General features: G+C 50.7%; 1 protein-coding gene across 8 annotated transcripts in view; it reads right to left on the bottom strand.

Annotated features, from left to right (window-relative positions):
• Positions 1–7,467: 7,467 nt before the first annotated feature.
• RNF157 (ring finger protein 157) overlaps positions 7,468–20,703 on the bottom strand; it is an 83,200-nt gene continuing 69,964 nt past the window's right edge. For 4 of the 8 annotated variants that reach the window (XM_065563413.1, XM_065563414.1, XM_005297528.5 and 1 more), the window contains one exon: positions 7,468–7,791. In XM_065563413.1, the coding sequence (XP_065419485.1) occupies positions 7,664–7,791 (128 nt within the window). In that variant the 3' untranslated portion in view covers positions 7,468–7,663. Of the gene's footprint in view, positions 7,792–10,854; positions 10,896–17,766; positions 17,881–20,703 lie in introns of those variants that run through there. The other 4 variants (XM_065563415.1, XM_065563418.1, XM_008163881.4 and 1 more) reach the window with 2 other exon arrangements.

The raw sequence follows: 20,703 nt of genomic DNA, 5'->3' as shown, positions 1-20,703 counted from the left end.
AAGCAAAATCGGACTCTGGGGTTTTAATAATTTAATAATGCTTTTAATAAACCAGCTGAAGTGTCCTGTGCCACTCAGGGAATGTATCTCTGCAGCAGGGTGGGCAGCACATGGACCGGGAGACAGCCTGTGAGTGGCTGCTTTATACTTAATGCAAATCCTACAGAAAATGATTTTTCTTCCTGGCTCCATCAGAGACAACCTGAGAGCTTCACCACAGCAACTGCCTTGTGGTCAGCAAGCAGGACGTTGGGGCGGGTTAGAGCTCGCGGAACCACCCAGGAGGGGGTATGATACGGGGCCTTCCTTAAATAAGATGTTGCTTTTCTCCATGCTCCTTTGTGCTCCCAGCACAACACTCCGGGTGCCACTCAGAACGTACCTGGTCCCCCATAAAGAACCCTAATTCCTTGTGCTTCTTCACTAGGAATCAGGGAGGCCCTTAAACCTCCAGAGACCAGGTGGGTTTGTTAGGCCAGGTCTACACTACAAACGTACATCAGCATCACTATGTTCCTCGGGGGTGTGAAAAATTCACCCCCCTGAGCGATGTAGTTATACCCACCTAATGCCCCACGTAGACAGCACTAGGTCAACTGGAGAGCTCCTCCCGCCAACATAGCTACCGCCTCTCGGGGAGGTGGATTCATTATGCCTAGCATAGTAGCATCTCTATTAAAGCACTGTAGTTGTGCCTCGGCAGCACTGTACGTGAAGACAAGCCCTGGGTACGGGCAGCCTTGCTTCCCGGGGATTCCCAGCCAGTCATTACAGGGGAAATCCTGTCGTCCTTACCCTGCAACAGCTCCATCCCTACGAAGGGGAAACTTCCTCTGAAGTTAATGGGAGCTCATCTGAGTCGAAGTAAGTTAAATCGTGAGCCCGTCTCTCCAGATTTGGCCCTGATGTGATTGTTCCCCAGTCTCCGAGATCAATAGAGAGGAAACCCATTCCTGTGGGGCATGATAATCAGCGTTTCCCTTTTAACATAAAATGCCCAGCTTTAAAAGGAGACACAATGTTAATGCCACACAGATTAGCTCACTCCCTCTCCCCCCAGTGATACAGTATCCAAGCAACAGGGCAAGACTGAGACTCAAAGGGATCTAGTCTCTAGTCTTTCATCTACCACAGGTTTTCTGGGTGACCAATGAGCAAGTCACTTACTCACTCGGTGCCTCAGTTTCCCCACAAGTGGGATAATAATACAGACCTACTTCAAAGGGATATTGGGATGATCATTATTTATTTGTATTGCAGTAATCTCTAGGCATCCAGTTATGGACCAGGGCCCCGTTGTGCTAGGCGCTGTACAAACACACACCCCCGGGTTGGGGCCACTGCCCCAAAGAGCTTACAATCTAAGTAACATCCATCAGTTCCTTTACAGGGCTTTGCACTCCATCGATGGCAGGTGCTATAGACATGCAAAGTATGGTTTAGTAATTACTCATCAGCATCAAACTCCCCCTGTCCTACGCGCACAGAATCATTCCATTCGTTTTCTTTCATCAGTCATACTTTACTTAGAGTTGATCACAGCCTTCGTTGTGGGCTCTCAACCTCTTTTTTGCTCTTTCCCCGCCCTTTATAACACTCCTTTTTTTGCGTCCCCTCTCTCCTCTGGGTCAGGGAGAAGTGACTAATGTAGAATAATTTCGACCCCTTGTGCAAGAATGCGGGGCCGTTCATCCTCTGCCTAATCCTCGGCCATGTTTCTGACTAATGCATGCCACCTGCTGATTGTAAGCGATCACTACATTCTGTCAGTGACCCAGACCTGCAGATAGACCCGGCAGCTGAGTCATCATGGGTCAGCTGCATTCTGCCTTGCTGAACAGCATTGTACCAGATGTTCCAACCAAAACCTCTAGATCCATTTCATCGCTAGGAAGAGAAACCATTCAGAGCTTACAGGGAAAGGAGCTTCTTCCTTATCTGAGCTTTCTGATCGTCACAGCTAAGAAAAGGGTGAGCAAAACATCCCCATTCGTGCTCCCTCATGCTGCATGTCTCTTTATAATGCCAAACGTCTCTGCCCACACACAGAAAGGTGATTGAAAAACTGGCTCATGCAGGTTTTGTCTGGCTGGCGACCTGGCTGAGATACAAGGGCCCAAGCCTGCTTTCAACTGCACCCCGTAAATCTGGAGAACTCAGCTGAAGTCAGTAAAGTTATTCTGAATTTCCTTCAGTGTCACGGAGAGAAGATTTTTGGCCCTTAACAGATGCCCAATAACCTTTCATTAAACATACTTTTAACCACCAAGAACATGCTTGAAGCAAGATTTGGAACTGGTTTCCTTTCTTCTCAGATTCATGACAGATGAAGATCTAGGTTAATTAGGCTGAGCAGTGAGCAAAGAGCACCAGCAAGTGCATCTGTGAATGGCTGGTAGCACTAGGACCTTGCTCCAGGAGACACAAGCACTATCAAGACAGTGCTGTGCATCCCAAGGAGTTGAACCTCCTTGCTAGCCTTAGCTCTTCAACTTTCCCTATTTGTTAAGTACTCTAAGAGTTAGATCCCCCACGCCCAGGAACCCAGGTCTCCTCCAAACCTCTGTCGCCCATTGCTGGCAGCTCAAAATGTTTTGTTCTTTGACCCACCAAGAAGGGCCCCCCTGTCACCGGTGGGTCCTGGTCCACAGCTGGAGAACCACTCCACTAGAAATGGCTGGGATGAGTGTCTCTTCACTTGTGGCAAGGGGTCATTAAGCTTCCCCTGGAAAGCTCTGCCAGCCTGCCCGACACTTGCCTGCAAACCACCCAGCAGGGTAATGCTGATCACCCAAATGGCTCTTCCAAAGGATCTCAGCTGAGCACCAAATGCCCATCAGGTAGACAGAGTTCCCCAGTAGGAATTACTGTAATGCTGCCAAACTGAATGTGAACCCACGTCTCTCATGGGGGAAGGTTGCTACAATACGTCAGCCCACCTGGTCACCCAGATTCATTCACACGTTCAGTTTATAGCAGTAAGCTAAAGGTGAAGTGAGGAATCACCCTATACTACCAGCTTAAGCAGTCACTTCATGTGAGTACCTTAGGCGGAGCTCCATTTCCCTATTCCTTCGCTGCTGTTCTGCAGCTCCCTGCGTGGCTCAGACAGGCTCAGCTGGTTTAACGGTCTCTGTTAAACGTAATAGACACTCTCTTCCAGAACTTGGTTGTCAGAAAAGGCAAAGAGCAAAGACCCCTTCATTCCTTCCCAGTCCAGGAGAACTGCCCCTGCAATGCACCAGGACTCCCGCTCTCCATGCCCCTGATGAAACAGGCCCCAAGAGTTCTTTATGTCCCCTTTTAAGCCAGGAGAGAGAAAGCCTTGGTAAGCATGTAATGTAGCCATCCTAGGTTCATTGTTATCCTTCCAAGTACGCTGGTGCTAGCGTATAATGCAGGGATGCTGGGAAGCAGAAACCCTCAGGTTCCCCTGAATGGGCTGGCTTTTCCTCCCAGCAACAAAAAGCTTCATTATCCAGTGGGCCATATGATGCTCTCAATTCCACCAGGGCAAATCTGGAGTTACTCCACCAATTGAAGTGGAATTACTCCACTGGTGTAATGACTCAATCATCTAACCAGCTAATATGACCCAGACCCTCCTACCCTCCCCTTATACTGTAATTACTATGTGTCACTTCAATTCTGACTGGCAGAGCAGAATAAACAATGGCTGCTAAACCTGCTCCATGCACTGCCTAGAAAGAATGCTGCAGCCAAGGAATCTGGCCTGGTAACCCCTCCCCAGTCTCTCTGGGACACACACTAGCAGTGGGAGGCAGGAGACCTGAGAGTCCTAGAGCAGATAAAGTGGAAAACCCCTGACTTGGTCACCTTGTTTATGCTACAACCGAGCCAGCCCTGGTCTTTACCATCTGCTCAATGATAAGACTCTTGATTTCCAGCCAGCACCCAGCTCTGGTATGGCTGCTCAGACTGGGCTCCCGTGAGTCTCCACCAAGGAGGCTGAAGTGTTGTCTCACTGGTGAGAACAGGAAATCTGCCCTAGAGCCGGATGCAAAAGCTGGAGAGTATGGGGCAGGGCAGAAACTGACCAGGTGAGAGAGGGCCACCATGGCAGCTTGCCAGGAGCCCTCAACCGACCTCGAGATCCACTTGAGTTTTAAAATTCAAACCCAAAACCAGAGTTCCCATACTGGGATCTTTCCTGAGAGAGCAACAGAAACTGAGTTTACCATATTACCCTGCAGCGGGTCAGCTTTGGCCTTAACCTGCACCGATGGGACGTGCTGCCCAGCACTACAAGTTACAATTTGTGTGCTTTGGGCTGCCCCTGTCAGGCAGAATCTTTAGCCTTTGGAGAGATTGGGGATCCCCTCCCCTTAGCTGGTCACTCAGGCCAAGGGGAAATCCTGCCACAGAAATGCAACATGGAAGCTGTTTCTTAAGGGCCAGATTCCAAACACCTGCAGCCCCCATTGGCTTCAGTGGAACGTGCAGCTGTTCAGCAGATTTCAAGAGCCTAAAGGGATAAGAGCTCTTTGCCCAGAGGAAGCAGGAGTAGCACTGGCTGAGCCCTGGCCCGGCGTCTTAGAAAAGGTAAAAATGGACCAGAAAACTGTAAAGGCAACGGACCCCTTCCCTGTGCAAACACAACCCACAATTCCAACTAGTGGCTGCACCTCCCATGTAAACAGGTTTATTCACTGTTAGAACCATGCAGCAATAAGTACATATTGCATCACGGCCTTTGCCAAGTGCACCGGTGTGTATACGGGGTGTACATCCCCCCCACCCTGGTGCATGCACCCGCAGGAATAGAATCACTCTGCCGTTGCAGGTTGGGATCGTGCCACCCGCGTTCTGCTCCAAGGATCACTCTGGGCTCTGCATGGTGAGAGTCACAGACATGCATGACCTCGGGTCTGACCGCCTTCCTCCTCCTGCGGGAAAGAGCCGAGGCCCCAGAAACGTGGGGTCCATCACGCTCAGCCCGCACTGGAGACACAGCTGTAGCATGGAGAAAACAGAGCATAGAGAAGACACGGGGGGGGGGGGAGGGGAGAGGGGGGTTCTGTCTGCTATTGGTTCATCTATCGGATTCTACAGCAATGGGCCAAAAGGCTCCAACTCCCAAAAAGCTACGACTACTACTACTGTCGATTGCGGCAGTGTTTTTATTGAGGGGTATTTCGGGTAGGAAATATAACAAAGACTCAGATGATTCCTGGCATCCCGTCTGCACCTGCCCTCGGGCTTCTCAAAGGGCCCCTTGGTAACTGCGGGAGAAGCCCGGGCCTTCCCTCTGTCCCAAGGGCAAGCTGAATGGTTGGAGGCTGATCACTTCACTCCACAGGCCGCTGGCAGGGCTGGTGCTACCATTTAGGCCAACTAGGCGGTTGCCTAGGGCGCCAAGATTTGGGGGCGCCAAAAAGCGGCGCCCCCAATTTTTTTTTTACAGCGGCCACTGCCCTGGGAGGGAGAGGGCGTCTGAGCTGTCGGCAGGCAACCCAGGGGTTCCCCTGGGTCAGTGCGCCACCAGCAGCCCAGGGGAACCCCTGGGTCAGAGCTTCCGCACGGATCCCCGTGTCGGGGAGTGGGGAGCTGCTGCGGGGGAGTGCCTCAGGGCGAGGGGGGGAGCTGCCACGGGGGGCGTCTCAGGGCGGGCGGGAGCCTCAGGGTGGAGGGGGGTGGGGAGCTGCCGCAGGGCTGGGGGGCAGGGGGGGCGCAAGGTGGAAGTTTCGCCTAGGGCGTGAAACTTCCTTGCACCGGCCCTGGCCGCTGAGGGTCTGCTATGCTTTGCCCCGCCTTATCCTGCATTCTTAAAGCCCCCCCCGGGCTCAATCTGTGCCCTTCGCCACGCTGCTCCAAGACTAACAGGTCAGAAATCGAAAGAAAAACCGAGGAGTGAAAAGTGGGGGTGGAGTGGGAGGAACGGTACCAGCGGTCGGAGGTCGGGGGGCGACGCAGCGCACACGTCCTTGTTTGCCGACGCTCTCTGCAAGGTGCTTTAGAGAGAAGGAACAAAGAGAGGGGCTGAGTTTGTCCCTGCAATTGTTCAGGACAGAGGGGCGTCGGCTGGCGCTGAGCCCCCTCCAGCTGAGACGAATGGAGCCAGCATGGCGGCAGTTTGGAGGATGTGGAAAAGTCCCTTCACCATCTCTGAGAGGCTGGCTGTTGGGCCCCTGCTGTGGCTTTCATTGTAGGGAACTAGGTTACCATTTCCCTGCCCCAGATCCTCTAGTTAAATACCAGACAGAAGCAAAGGCTGAAGATTAAGAAGTGAGCCCCCACTTCCAGGCCAATAATTGCCCTTCCTCTGATCTCTTGCTGAGTCATGGCTCAGAGCAGGGGAGCTGGGTTATTGCTTGGGTTGGTTTTGCAGCAGGAAGAAAGGCCTGGAGCTGCAGGATGGCAGAGGGAGGAGGGTAAGGGGGACCGAGGGGATATTTTGAAGGTGTGAAATCAGCCGCATTTAAAGCACGAATTTGGAGGCTTGATCCTCACGTGTCGGTGTCGGGGTAAAGATATCACCAACTGGCAGGGCAAGGGAGGGCTGAGCAAATGTGAATATGCACTCACACCCACGTGCACATACGTGCTTCAGGGTCCATGCATGCTGGCATGTACATAAGCCTACATATGCATGGTCTTTTGCACGCTTAAGTGCACCTACTCAGGTATGCCAGCCCTCATTCGTAAGCTCACCTGCTTGCATGCACCAGCACAGATGTCCCCATGGGTGTGTGCGAGCCTGCCCCTCGGAGGATCATCACGAGCACGGGCAGCCGAATCCTGGTCCCACTGAAGGCAATGGCCACGTTCCCATTGACTTTAATGAGATCAGGATTTAGCCTTACATGGCTCAGGCCTTAGGGAAATTTACACCGGCAGAGTGCGTGTAGCTGAGCGAGCGAGGTGGATACTGCACGCTTGCGAGGTAGATGAATGTGAGCTACATGCAGATGGACACGGGAGGGAGAGCCTGCCCATGGGCAGCTAGGCTTGCTCCCAGTCATGCTCCTCTCTTAACCAACCGCCAAGTGCAGGCGGCGCCCACCTCTCCAACCCGGAGACGAACGCTCGTTCCCCTCCCCCACTTCCCCGGCGGGAGGCCCTCGCTGTCATGCAGACCTCCCACCCTGGAACATCTCCTGCGGGGTCATGCACGCAGACCTTTCAGCGCTGCCCTGGGGCCCAGCTGAGAAGCTAGAGCTCAAACTATCAGTGAAGACTGTAGAGAAGAGGCAGGAGTGGAGGAAGGGCGCAAAACATCAGCTCTTTCCTCCCCTATTCCCTGGTCACCACATTGAAGGGGACAGGAGTGGGCGGAGAGAGAACCAACTAGCCCTTGGCTACAGCACGTGGATAGATGTCAGGAGGAGACTGGAAAGCCTCAGACCCGGGTAGCCACTCTTCCTTAATTCAAACAAAACCGGTTCTGCTGTGATCACGGTGAGCCCGGTTTGTCTTAGCATAAATATCGGGAAAGGGTCCACAGAGAGGAGCAATGAGACGTCCAGGTTCAATTGTGTAAAAATCAGTATCGCTACATCGGCTGGATTTGAGGTGTTAATGCCCACAGAGCTGCTGCTCTGTGTTTCTTTAGTGCTGGGGAAGTGTGGTGGGTGGGGGGCTTTGCCCTCCCTCCAGTGTGATGCTGAAATGAGCATGCAGTCCCAGAGAGGGTGGAGTCTCTTCAGACAGCCAGCGGGCCCATCATGCACTGCATATCTTCCTCCTCTTCCAGGTTGATGCTGCTGGAAGACAGATGGTGCCTCTGGGCTGGCCTGCGGGTCAGGGCGTTGTCATCTGACCCCTTGATACCTGGAGAAGAGAAGACAGCGATTACACACTGCACAGCGGTGCCCACTGTCAGCAGAGAGCAGGGGACCTCCGAGATACCACTTGATATTTTAAATCTGGGCACAGCGTGGAATTGCCCTATAGTTGAAGAAGGATGGGACAGCTGCAGGGAGCTGGGGAAGCAGCTCTGCTAACAGTTGGGTTTTGGACTCTTTTTTGCAACATTACAGCGGGCTGGTCTCCTCACTGGGCCCCATTTTAGCCAAACTTCTAGAAGTTCATAGCCAGGGGCAGAATTTCAGGTAGACGTGTGAGTTCACAGACAGCGGCGCTCCAATGAGTCCCAAGTTGCTTCAGCGCTTTGAAAACTACCCGTGGGGATTCCAGCTAGGGGGAGAACCTCATCTTACAGCAACCCGTGCTGGGAAAAATGACTTCACTCTAACTGGCTTCCACCAGACGGAAAACTGCTGCCTCAAAGCGGGGCTGGTTGCGGCAGGACAAAGATCGTCCAGGCTCCTTGTTGTGGAAATGACTGGGATACGCTAGTGCTCGCTTCAATCAAAATGTACAATGGCAACAACAATCCATTGTATGTCTTAATTACCTGGCTTCTGAACAGAGCCTGCAGCTGTAGATAAACTAAAAACATAACCGCCGTGCTGAGACGGGATTTTTGCTTAGTGCAGGAAGCGTGTGTCTGTGTTAATTTAGGCCAAAGGCATTACACTTTTGCCCAGGAAATTTATGGTGCTTAGCCTGCCTACAGCACAATGCTAAACGAGGCGACTAACTCCCGTGAGTTTACATCAAGGTTCACAAGCCTTGGAGTGTTTTGCTCCAGAATCAAAAGGGCACCACCCCCATTGTTTGTTTATTTGCTGACAGAACGAAGAAACATCCCAGAAGAAGGGGGTTCTCCCACCGCTCTGCCCCTGAGACCTGGAAATCCACTTCAGCAGCAGCAGGCCTTGCAGAGACACAAAACTAATCCTGAAAGGGCAATGTGTACGTCACATCGTGGGGCCACCACAATCCCAGCCTGATGCCACCGCTGAAAGCTACCATGGAGAAGCAGCGTCAGGAGAGCACCTGGGATTGTTTTCTGGCTGTCGGCAAGGTGCCTGCAAATACTGGGCCATGCAAATCCAGGGTGTAGCTCCACTGACTGCCATGAAATTACATTAGGGATGAATTTGGTCTATCAACTGCTTGCCCCTTCCTTCCTGGCTGCTGGGAAGATGGAGAGGGATCCCAGGATTTAGCATTTTCCCCACCACTTTGTGTGCATTATGGAGAGGACTTGGGCCACCTGCCCAAGACTAGGTAGGGCATAAGATGCTCCTCTTAGATCTGTTGGCCTCTCACAGCCACACGTGGGGCCAGAGCCAAAGGCTGCCTATCACTGCTCTAGGTACACATGGGATTTTTTCAGGATTAAAGGTCACTGACTTCATATGTACTTTCTCACGGCATAAAGTCAACAGAAATCAGTCAAATCCAGCAGGTTTGGGGAGGCTGAAGACCTTAACTGCTAATGCACACAAAGAGGTCAACAGGATTCTCAGGCTATAAAATGGGGATGTTGGATGGGGAGTAGGAGGGCTCTGTTCAGACCTACAACCCTAGGTTTTCAAAGCAATGCACAGCGATTTAAGGTCAGATTGTTAAAGGTACTGTATTTAAGTCCCTATCACCAATTGATTTCAAATGGGAGATAGGCACCTAACTACCTATAAAACGCTGGTCCTTATAGTCCACAAGAGAGAAATGGTTTCAAACCCCACAGGAACTGCTTAGAAAAGGGAAGCGGGGTGATTTGGGGGTTAAAGCACTGGACTGGGATTCAGGAGACCTGGATTCAGTTCCAGTCTCTGCCACCGACTCTCTGTGTGACCTTGGGAAAGTCACTGCTCTCACTGAACCCTTAGACTTCAATAGCGCCAGATCAGGCCTAGTCCTCTGGGCCCAGCTCTCAGCTCCTCATCTGTGAACAGTGGAAAATAACACTCCCTTTGTGTGCCTTGTCTATTTAGATCAGGGATTCTCAAACTGGGGATGGGACCTCTCAGGGGGTCGCAAGCTATCAGCCTCCACCCCAAACCCCGCTTTGCCTCCAGCATTTATAATGTGTTAAATATATAAACAAGTGTTTTTATTTATAAGGGGGGGTCACACTCGGAGGCTTGCTACGTGAAAGGGGTCACCAGTACAATAGTTTGAGAACCACTGATTTAGATGGTCAGGTCATTGGGGGCAGGGACTGTCTCTCACTGTGTGTACATACAGCACCCAGCACACTAGGGGTCTTCAGGCCTCACTGCAATGTAAATAATAAAATAAGAGGTTAACATTAACAGAGACACGTCCCCTGTTGGGCTAGTTAGCCCCAACGAGGCCAAACGGAGTATGAATTGGAAGATCTCTCCAGGGAGAAACCATTTTGCCAACACGAACCAGAACCTGCCCTCCCCATCCAAAGCAATATTCCATTATGCCATGGAGGGGTAATTTATTCCCCTACAAACCACCCCAGGGTATTATTTTAGGTTGGTTGGTTTTTTGCACTGGGAGTGGCTTTTTCCCTTTGCATGTGGATGGGTAGCACACGCCGGCAGAACTCACCAAAGCCTTCACTGTTTGTTTTTAAACCACAGCCAGTGGCGGGGGCCGGAGGAGAGCAGCCCAGCTTCAGAATAAGCCCCCCAACATACGACCGGTCTTTCGCGCTGAATCCAAGCAGCGGGCCCCATTCTCCATTGTCCTGCACTTTGCGGCATCCGTTATGCCAGTGCCAAGTGGGTGAAACATTCTGCTCCAGGAGTGTTTGACGCCCACTGTGCATTGGTGTCAGTGACAACCCCAGGTGCAGAGCAGTGGAGATCCAGGCTCACCGGGTTTGGAAAACCCCTCATGTTCTCAAGGGGACGGGCTCACCATCAAGGCGTACAGGGGCGGGGCCAGATTTTTTTCCCCATTAATTGTGGCCTGGGGGCAATTTTGCTCATCAAGAGAAGTCTAAAAAAAAAAGAATCAAACAGTAAAAGGAGAGGGAGGGTTGTTCGGACTTTGCGTATCTCATACCTATTCGTCAATGTTTATAGGGCAGGACTCCGGAACCGCGGCTGTTCAGTAGAAAAGACCAAAAGCAAATGGTGAACAAAAGACACACGCACAAAACAGAAACAGCAATACAGAGGAGGTTCGTTACTCTGTGATCCTTGTATCACTGCAGGAGGTTCTCCATGCAAACCCCACCACGCCCCGGCTGAGTTAACACAAGGCTCTGGCACCGTGCTCCAGCTCGGACGATGTTCCTTAGAGACCATCTGAGTTGGCCGTGATGGGAGAAATGGAAGGAACCCACCCTGGCTCCCTACTGGGCGGAAGGGATAGAAGTGGCACCCAGCGGGCATTGTATTCCACACGTCATGCCATTAAAACTGCTGGATTGGGAAACAAAGCCCATCAAAGCCACACGTTCTAGCACGGCATTACCACTCCACTCTACAAGCTGAATGGCATGTTCACAGCATATAAACGCCCCAGTTTACAGTGGAGTTCTCCACCGATTACCACAGACATGAGTGCACGGTTAAATCTAATGGAAGAGAGAACCGCAAAAGATGAGTCTTGAGGACAGGGCCTGGACAGCTCACGTCTACGAGCCAAGCTTCTTTTATAAAGAGAGAGACAGACTTCCCCACTGGGAGTTCTTCCTCCCAAACTCCTGTCCATCCCCGGGATCTGCATGGCTCCCTCACATCTGTCCCCGACTGCCAAAGAGAAAAACAAATGTGTCCTTGTGAAAAAAGATTACACAGCTTGGGCTCACTTCTGGTTTGGGAGCGTTTGGATGCAGCTGCACCCTGAACATTCCTGCCACCAAACCCAGTGGGCCTGATTCTGATCGCACCTGCCCTGGTTTTGCACCAGTGTATCTCCACTGATGTCAATAGAGATATTCCTGATTTAACCCAGTGTAAATGAAAACAGAGTTAGCCCCATGGAGTTCACACTCCACAGACTTTCTGTGTGGGATGCCTGCAAGGTGTAGGGATCAAGTGGTCCAAGAGGGTTTAGGCTGGTGTTTTCAAAGGACCTAACGTAGGTAGAAGCCCAAATCCTGCAGAATTTGAGTGGGAGATCAGCACCCAACTCCCATGGAACTCTGACAATACATACCCAGGAAGCCTCTCGTGTCCTCTGCCACTGGAATTACTCTGGGAAAATCCACTGTTGGGAAAACCTTTGTTTGTGAAGTGCCTCGGGGCCATTTTCTCCCGGACCCTGGGCACTAAGTAGTCAAACACTTGTCTGTACAATGTATTATAGTATATGTATTACACCACAGACCCCAAAGTGATTGAGAAACTATGGGCCTGATCCTATTGCTACTCACTTAAATAGAAGTAGGACCACATGCTAGAACAGGGGTGGGCAAACTTTTTGGCCCGAGGGCCACATCGGGGTGGGGAAATTGCTTGCAGGGCCATGAATGTAGGGCTGGGGCGGGGGGTTGGATTGCGGGAGGGGTGTGGAGTGCGGCAGGGGGTTGGGGTGCAGGCAGGGGGCTCAGGGCAGGGAGTTGGGATGCAGGCTGCGGCAGGGGGCTCAAGGCAGGGGTGCGGGGTGCAGGCAGAGGGTTCATGGCAGGGAGTTGGGGTGCAGGAGGGGTTCAGGGTGAGGGCTCCAGCCCGGCACCGCTTACTTGGAGCGGCTCTGGGGTGGCAGCGGCATCCAGTGTAGGACTCATGAATGAAATTGTTTTTGGTTGTTTACTTTATTGGTGTGGCTTCATAAGGAAAGTTTTGTGAGTGAAACAATGTTCGTTCATAGGGCCGGTTACCCCAATAACTGGCTAATTAACAGTTAAGATGCTTGTTAAGAGCCATAGCTGTTCAGTCAGCTGCCTTTGTGGGTTTCACTATCAATCCAATTCCTGCTTAAATCACTGAGACTTGCACTGTTTCAGTATTGGAACTTCTGTTCACCATTTATTACACTTGCCTACAGTGTAACTTCTGGTCACTGTTTGCCATCCACTATACTTGTCCATATTGTAATTCAAACCCCATTTTAAAATGCTTACTCCATTTTGTAAGGGCTTGCTGCAACCTTCATTTTTGCAAACCCTGCTGTAATCTTATTAGTTTAGATGTGTGAATGAGGTATGTATGGATGATGGAATCAACCTCCAGCCCCAGCCTGTCCTAATTAAATAGAGTTCAAACACCAACGGCTGAAGATGCAGACAAGAGCCCTAACAAAGTAAGAAGAATCCACCCTAAAAAGAAAAGGTACAATAGAAGGAAGATCAAAGCCCGGTCCAAGGCTGAAAGTCATGTCTGCAATTGACGGGTGATCGTGATCAATCACCAAACCCAGAGGCAGCGTGACACAGCAAGACCTATAGACTCTGAATTCAAACTAAAGCCTACAAAAAGGATGGGTGAGATGGAAAACTTTGGAGGAGGGTAACATTCTGCTGCCAACATGGAAGGGCATCGGTGCATGCCCAACAGAGACCCAGCTCGTCCTTGTGCCCGGCTTTCCTGGCCAGTTAGTCGCCACAAGCTATGAACCCAAGCTGCAAACTCAAGCCACAGACTGAAGCAGGACTGGTAACTATGCAGCAGCTGCAGAACATCTGATGGATATATATATATGTGTGTGTGTAGGTATTAGGTATAATGTGTGTGTATAAGGATTAAGATATTAGTTTTGGTCATAAATCAAATTGTTATCATAATAAATGTGGCATCTTTATCTTGTCCCCTTTAATAAGATCCTGCTAGTTTTTATTGGTATAACACCAGCGAGGCCAGGGCAGGCTCCCTGCCTGCCTGCCCTGGCCCCGCGCTGCTCCGGGAAACGGATGGCACCACGTCCCTGCGGCCTCTGGGGGAGGGGGCATAGAGGGTTCTGCACGCCTGTGGGTACCTCCCCTGAAGCTCCCATTGGCCACGGTTCCCCATTCACGGCCAATGGGAGCTTTGGGGGAGGTACCCACAGGCAAGGGCAGCCTGCAGTGCGCTCTACTCCCCCTCGCCCAGGGGCCACAGGGACGTGGTGCTGGCCGCTTCTGGGAGTGGTGTGGGGATGGCAATCCCGCGGCCCAGATTCAAAGCCCTGAGGGGCCAGATGCGGCCCGTAGTTTGCCCACCCCGTGATAGAAGCACTGACACAAGGATCCCTTTTCCTGATCAGTGAATTGCAGCCCTTCTAATAATATGCTTACTTAGAGTATATTATTCAGCCTTTAGATGTCTCTGTGCTGTATAGTGTTCCAAACAGGGAGCGGCCCTGGTAAACAAAGACGACAAAGCTAGAACTCAAGTTGGGTAAAAGCCTGTTTGTTTGGAACTGAGTTTGTAATAGTTTATTATTAATATTTTTAAACAAATGGCTCTTGCTTAAGACAGTGATTTCATATATTATGACAGCTATGACTGGGATCAAACAGATCAGCTTTTAAAACAGTGAGCTGCAATATTACATATTTCCGGAGAGGAAGAGAATACCTCAGCCTTGTTTACCCAAGAGAGAGTTGTCCATACGAGATCTGCTGGATTCTCATTTTATATTGCAATGTCCAAAGATAATACTGGGCAATTTACTAAGCACACGCTCTTGGCCTTTAATGTAGCTATGCTTTGCTGAAAGAAGTGTTATGGCAGAAAGTAAATTTACATAAGCATCATGTAAACAGCGTGTGCTACCACCAGGCAGCTTTCTGTGGAGGGCTGTGCTGTGTACCTACTGGAGTGAATTACTCTGAAAGTAAACAACAATCAAAATGAAACCGTATGACCTTGACTCTGAATTCACATCAGTGCAGTTTGACGTGGGCGTATTCCCATTGATTTCAGAGGAGTCACATCTGATCTGTACTGACAGGAGTTCAGAACTGGGCCCAATGGCCAAAATTTACCAGGCTTCCGAGCTAAATAAAGGATGCATTACTCAAAGGTGTTGAGGCACTCACAGTTTCTTCCCAGTGCAGTAAATGGAGGCTGCCCTTGATCAGCAACTTGGAAAATGTAAGCCCTTAATAAAGGTTGCTATCTCCAGGGCCGGTGCTACCATTAAGGCAAACTAGGCGGTTGCCTAGGGCGCCAAGATTTGGGGGCGCCAAAAAGCAGTGCCTCCAAATTTTTTTTTTTTACAGCGTTCTTGGGCTGGTCTGCAGGCGGCGCGCTGACACGTGCGGCTCAGACTCCCTCTCCCAGTGCAGCGGCCGCTCCATGCAATTATTGTCATTGCCGGCGGGGGGCGGCGTGCTCGGGGAGGGGGCATAGCAGAGGTGAGCTGGGGTGGGGAGCCCTGCGGCAGCTCCCTCCCCCGCCCTGAGGCACCCCCCCCCCCCGCGGCAGCTCCCCACCCCAGCTCATCTCTGCTACGCCCCCTCCCCAAGCACGCTGTTGCCGCTCCACTTCTCCCGCCTCCCAGGCTTGCGTCGCCAATCAGCTGTTTGGCGCCGCAAGCCTGGGAGGGGAGGAGAATTAGAGCGGGGGCAGCGTGCTCGGGGAGGAGGCGGAGCAGAGGTGGGCTGGGGCGAGGAGCTGCTGCACGGCTCCCCGGGGAGGGGAACTCCGGGGAGGGGGGTGCCTCAGGGGGGAGGCGGGGAGCTGCCGCAGGGCTGCGGGGGGTGTGTGTGTGTGCAAGGTTGAAGTTTCGCCTAGGGCGGGAAACTTGCACCTGGCCCTGGCTATCTCTGGACACCCACACTGCAAAATAAGGTCCCAATTTCACGGAGATGTACACCAGGGATCGGCAACCTTTGGCATGCAACTCGCCAGGATCAGCCCCCTGGCGGGCCGGGCCGGTTTGTTTACCTGCCACGTCTGCAGATTCGGCCGATTGCGGCTCCCACTGGCCGTGGTTCGCCTTCCCAGGCCAATGGGAGCTGGTGGAAGCGGCGTGGGCCGAGGGATGTGCTGGCCGCCGCTTCCTGCCGCCCCCATTGGCCTGGAGCGGTGAACCGCGGCCAGTGGGAGCCACAATCAGCCGAACCTGCGGACGTGGCAGGTAAACAAACCAGCCCGGCCCACCAGGGTGCTTACCCTGGCAAGCCGCGTGCCAAAGGTTGCCGATCCCTGGTGAACACCGTATATTACAAAGTGTGTCCATTTAAACTGCCTGCTGGCTTTGGTCAGTAATACAGTACCTTCAAATCATTCCCCAATAGCAGAGTTATCTTTTGCTAATTGACATTAGAGGCCCAATTCTGATTTACACTAATCCCCTTTACATCACACTGTTTACACTCACTTTACAATGCTCTAGCATTTCTGCATCAAAGATTTGGTGCCATTTTGTGGAATTCTAGGTTTCTAATGTTAACTGATTTTCATTTCGAGGTTGAGCTACACAAATAAATCTCCAGGTCCCAGAGGTGACGGGCAATTAACAAGATGAGAAAATCCATGAGGCACTAGACATTGCGTCACTAAGATAGCTCTTTATATAGAACTGGATTAGCGAGGAGAGTCCTTCAAAGATCAGAAGGCAGCATTCCACAGGGAGACTTGATACAGAGAAATATGGTATTGATTACATACACTCCCCACACCACCCCGACTTCATAGAATCACAGAAACGTAGCACTGGCTGGGACCTCAACCGAATGGTTCCAAGGTTGCTCCAGCTAGTATCTTAATAACCCTAGGATGAATTTCATCAGGCCCTGCTGTCTTGAATACATCTAACTTATCTACATTTTCTTTAGCCTGCTCTCTCCCTGCTTTGGCTTGCATTCCTACCCCCTTGTTGTTAATATTAATTACACTGGGTATCTGGTCACCATTAACCTTCGTAGTGAAGACTGAAGCAAAATAGGCATTAAACACCTCAGCCTTTTTGATGTCATCGGTTATTAGCTCTCCTTCCCTGCTCAGTTGATGGCCTACCCTTTCCTCCGTCTTTCTCTTGCTTCAATGGTCTTTTGATCAGATCCATAATGACTAACTCTTGGAAGAGCATGCAGAATAGAAGTTCACCATTTGAAATAAGCCTGCTGCAAAAATGCTTACGCTTCTAGTACCTTGCATAATTACAACAAGGGCTCTGGCCTGACTTTAAATCTGCTGAAGATACAGAATAGCCTGTCACGTTTATTTAAACCTCGTCCCCGCTGTGAGGTCGGCAGCGTAACCGAGACCCTCCTGTGCTGTATCAAGTCTCCCTGAGGGATGCTGCCTTGTGATCTTTCCAAGGATGCTTCTACCTAATTCTCCTCTAGAAAGACATCCACAGCAGTGAAAGGAGTGATCAAGTGTCTCTGCTTTCATGTATTATTTCCAAGGCTGGCCATTTATCATTGAAAAAAGTCATTGGTTTAACATGGCAGCCTCCCTCCAACCCCCACACCCCAAATTACAGAAAACACAGGGAGGGGAGCCCTGGGTCAACACCGTTTTGGGCAAAATTCTTTATCTTTCAATAAAAAAATAAATTCCACCATTTAAAAATCCAGGTCATTCTTGGATGCTGCACAACACTGGATGTTTACAGATTCACATTGATGAGAACTGACCGAACGTTGCTCAGCCACGCGCTGCCTGGAGGTGGAAAGACCACAATGCCTTGTGAAACCACCACAAGGGGCAAGGTTTTTGTCACAAACCCCATGAATGTGACAGACAAAGCCTTACACAGTTCAACAGTAGCGTGGTCACGGCTTTCAATCGCCTCCAGTAACCTGGACGCAATCAGAGCTGCCCACGCAAGTTTCCTGAAATTGTTGGACGTGCACATTATGACAGCGGCTGGGTGCATTGAATCTGCAGAAGAGAAGCTCAGGTTTTCCCTGTTCTGAATAGCTGGCTGCTTCTTGCTGTGCGTGCTGCTTTCTGCATCCATGATCTCAATTTTTAGGTGGATGTGTGGAATGCAAACCACATCTCTTTCCAAAAAACGTAGCTGTCTTCAAGGTCAGTTTTGTTTCAATGCAAAGTAAATTGGAATAGGTAATTCATTGAGATTAAATGCACACCAAGCTCTTGCTGCTGGTGGTGCATAAGGCAGAGAGAAGACAGTCCAGGGTTGGGATGGGTGCAGCAGAGCGAACCCCACAGCAGAAGGGGTATTATAAAATAGAGACTGAAACTGATAAAGAAACAGGACATTTTTCTCATTGTCTCCACCTCTTTTTGTGCATCAAGATCGACACCTGAATATAGGTGGGGCAGATCCTCAGCTGGTGGGAAACTGACTTCAGTGGAGCTTGTGCACCAGCGGAGGATCTGGCCTAGGCATGCCTGTACTGTACTGCAAAGAGTTGCTCTTTTTCTCTGATGATTCAATAACCTATTCAATAAAGGCCAGAGCTGATGTCCACTGAAATCAATGGGAGTCATTGGATCAGGCCTTAGATCTACTATGAATCATCTGTTCCATCAGGAATCACTCACCTCATGATTCATCACATAACTTCCTCTCATAGAATCATAGAAGATTAGGGTTGGAAGAGACCTCAGGAGGTCATCTAGTCCAACCCCCTGCTCAAAGCAGGACCAACCCCAACAAGATCATCCCAGCCAGGGCTTTGTCAAGCTGGGCCTTAAAAACCTCTAAGGATGGAGATTCCACCATCTCCCTAGCTAACCCATTCCAGTGCTTCACCACCCTCCTAATGAAATAGTTTTTCCTATATCCAACCTAGACCTCCCCTACTGCAACTTGAGACCATTACTCCTTGTTCTGTCATCTGCTACCACTGAGAACAGCTGAGCTCCATCCTCTTTGGAACCCCCCTTCAGGTAGTTGAAGGCTGCTATCAAATCCCCCCTCACTCTTCTTTTCTGCAGACTAAATAAACCCAATTCTCTCTGGACTGACTTCCCTTCCATCTGCACCTCCTCTATCTATCTCTAGAGATTTGTATTTCTATCGACGCTACCTACCCTCAGCATCTATTATCGGAGTCAACTTTTCACCAAAGAAACACTGTAGGAAGGAAACCCATAGAATAAACTCAGAACTAAGGAGGTAGGGGGAGAATAAAGGATTGGATCCTGGAGTAAAATGAAAACCCAGCCCCTGTTAAGCCAGCTGGCTTTCATGAAGAGCTCTACAGAGTAGGTTAGGAGTCACTCTGGGGAAGGGGAAAAGGAGGGATGTTGGTCAGAGACTGGAGAACAAGTTGAGAAGAGGAAACTCAGGCTCAGAACATGCACAGAGCCTCTGCCCCTAGTTGATCCACAGACACCGGGCAGGTCCGTGTGAGGAGGCTGGGACCGTGCGTATCTGTGGACAGGCAACCTTAAGGTGTTGTGCTCCATTGCGGTTCACGTATGCATTCCCCATCTCCCCCAGGTGAGTAATGCTGTCTGCTTTGAAGCAGGAGATGGATTCAAGCAGAGATGCAGAGCGCCCCGAGCAGGGCTAGGAGACCCGTGCCACGCCCCACGCTCAAGGCAGGAGAGAGCTCTGCAATGGGACTCACAAGCAGCAAAGCCGCCAGACAGCCATGCAGGCTGGAGGATGGACACCACGTCTCGCGGCCGCGTACTCAGTGCCCAATTTATTCCACAAGGGCTCCTTAGATTTGGCCTTCTCCATGTACCATGAAACCCAGCAGGAGCTCCGTTCTGTAGAGCCAGATTCTGCTCTCGGTTCCGTGGATGCCAACCATGGCAGTAACACTACTGAACCCAATGTGGTTGCTCTGGATTCACAGCAGTGGAATACGGCAAAATTTGGCCCTGAGTATTTATTCAGCCTTCCTTATCTGCCACAACATGCTTCATTAGCAAAACCCCGGATTAGAAAGGTAACAACCACACCACCTTACCAAGACATTCAGATAGGATGCTCCTGGCTCTGGGCTACTATGTGGAGTCATTTCTTACCAGATCCGGAGCATACAGGGAAGGAGCCGAGTGTCTGATTTGGCCCAATCATTCCCACCACCCCTGCATGTGGAAGCTTTAAACCAGCTGCCAGCCCAGGAGAAAGGCATTTGAATGCACAATTTGCTGCCTTTACTGCAGGCTCTGTTCTATGACAGGACCCTATATTATCTCGACCTCTTGGCTGCATTTACCCAAGTGGAATAAATTGTAACAGAAATAGGACGGCTGCAACGGGAGAGGAGGAAGCACCAGCGTTTTTTGGGTGGGGTGAAGGATTCCCCCACCCACAACAGCTAATAAAACTAGATCGTCTGGAGGTTTCTCCAAATATGTCAGGTCTACAGCCGTCAGGGAGTAACCTGATTTACAGATCTGGGGAAGGGGTGTATGGGAGGGATAGGCAGGGTTGCATTCAGCTTGTCCACAAATTTACTGATATGGGGCCAAAAATCAGTCTAGTGCTGTCAAGGGGTGAATTTGAACCAGCGCTGGGATCCAACACTCTTACTCTTTTCCCTTTCCCTGACACTGTACTGACAATTCCATCTTGCCCCCATGACACTTAAGAAAGCAACCCTGATACGTAGGAAAGATCCCACAGCAGCTCTGAAGTGTGATTCTTTAATCCCCACGCCTACTCCCATCCAGACCCGTTCGGGGACTCTCAATAAATTTGTGACCGTTGAGCAACCCTGGGCGTGGGAAGGACAGAAGCATGGATTGAGAAAACTGTGTTGGGACAGAGTGAACATGAACTTTCACACAGATGGAGTCCAGTGAAAACAAACTCAAGAGACAAATACAGGAGAGACGGACCCGTAGTTAGTAAAAAAATGTGGCAGGAAGAAATGGAGAGAGAGAAAGAGTTAAGAAGTGGGGAGGAGAGATGGGTCTTTTGGGAGCTCCACTGGAGGAACAGTAAAACCAGCAATAACTAGACTGTTTACACCCATTCATTGGCTACCCCTCTATTCACCCACTTTGTGGATGGCACTTTCTGAAGCACTGGTGTTTAGATCAGAACAGGTCTACAGGATGCCTGGAAGCAACTGTCCAGTGGCCACGGCTGGTTCTT

This window comes from Chrysemys picta, chromosome 12 (assembly GCF_011386835.1).
Source record: "Chrysemys picta bellii isolate R12L10 chromosome 12, ASM1138683v2, whole genome shotgun sequence".
Classification (NCBI taxonomy): Eukaryota; Metazoa; Chordata; order Testudines; family Emydidae; genus Chrysemys; species Chrysemys picta.
Note: the sequence above shows the minus strand (reverse complement) of the source record. Positions and strands in the feature narration are given on the sequence as shown.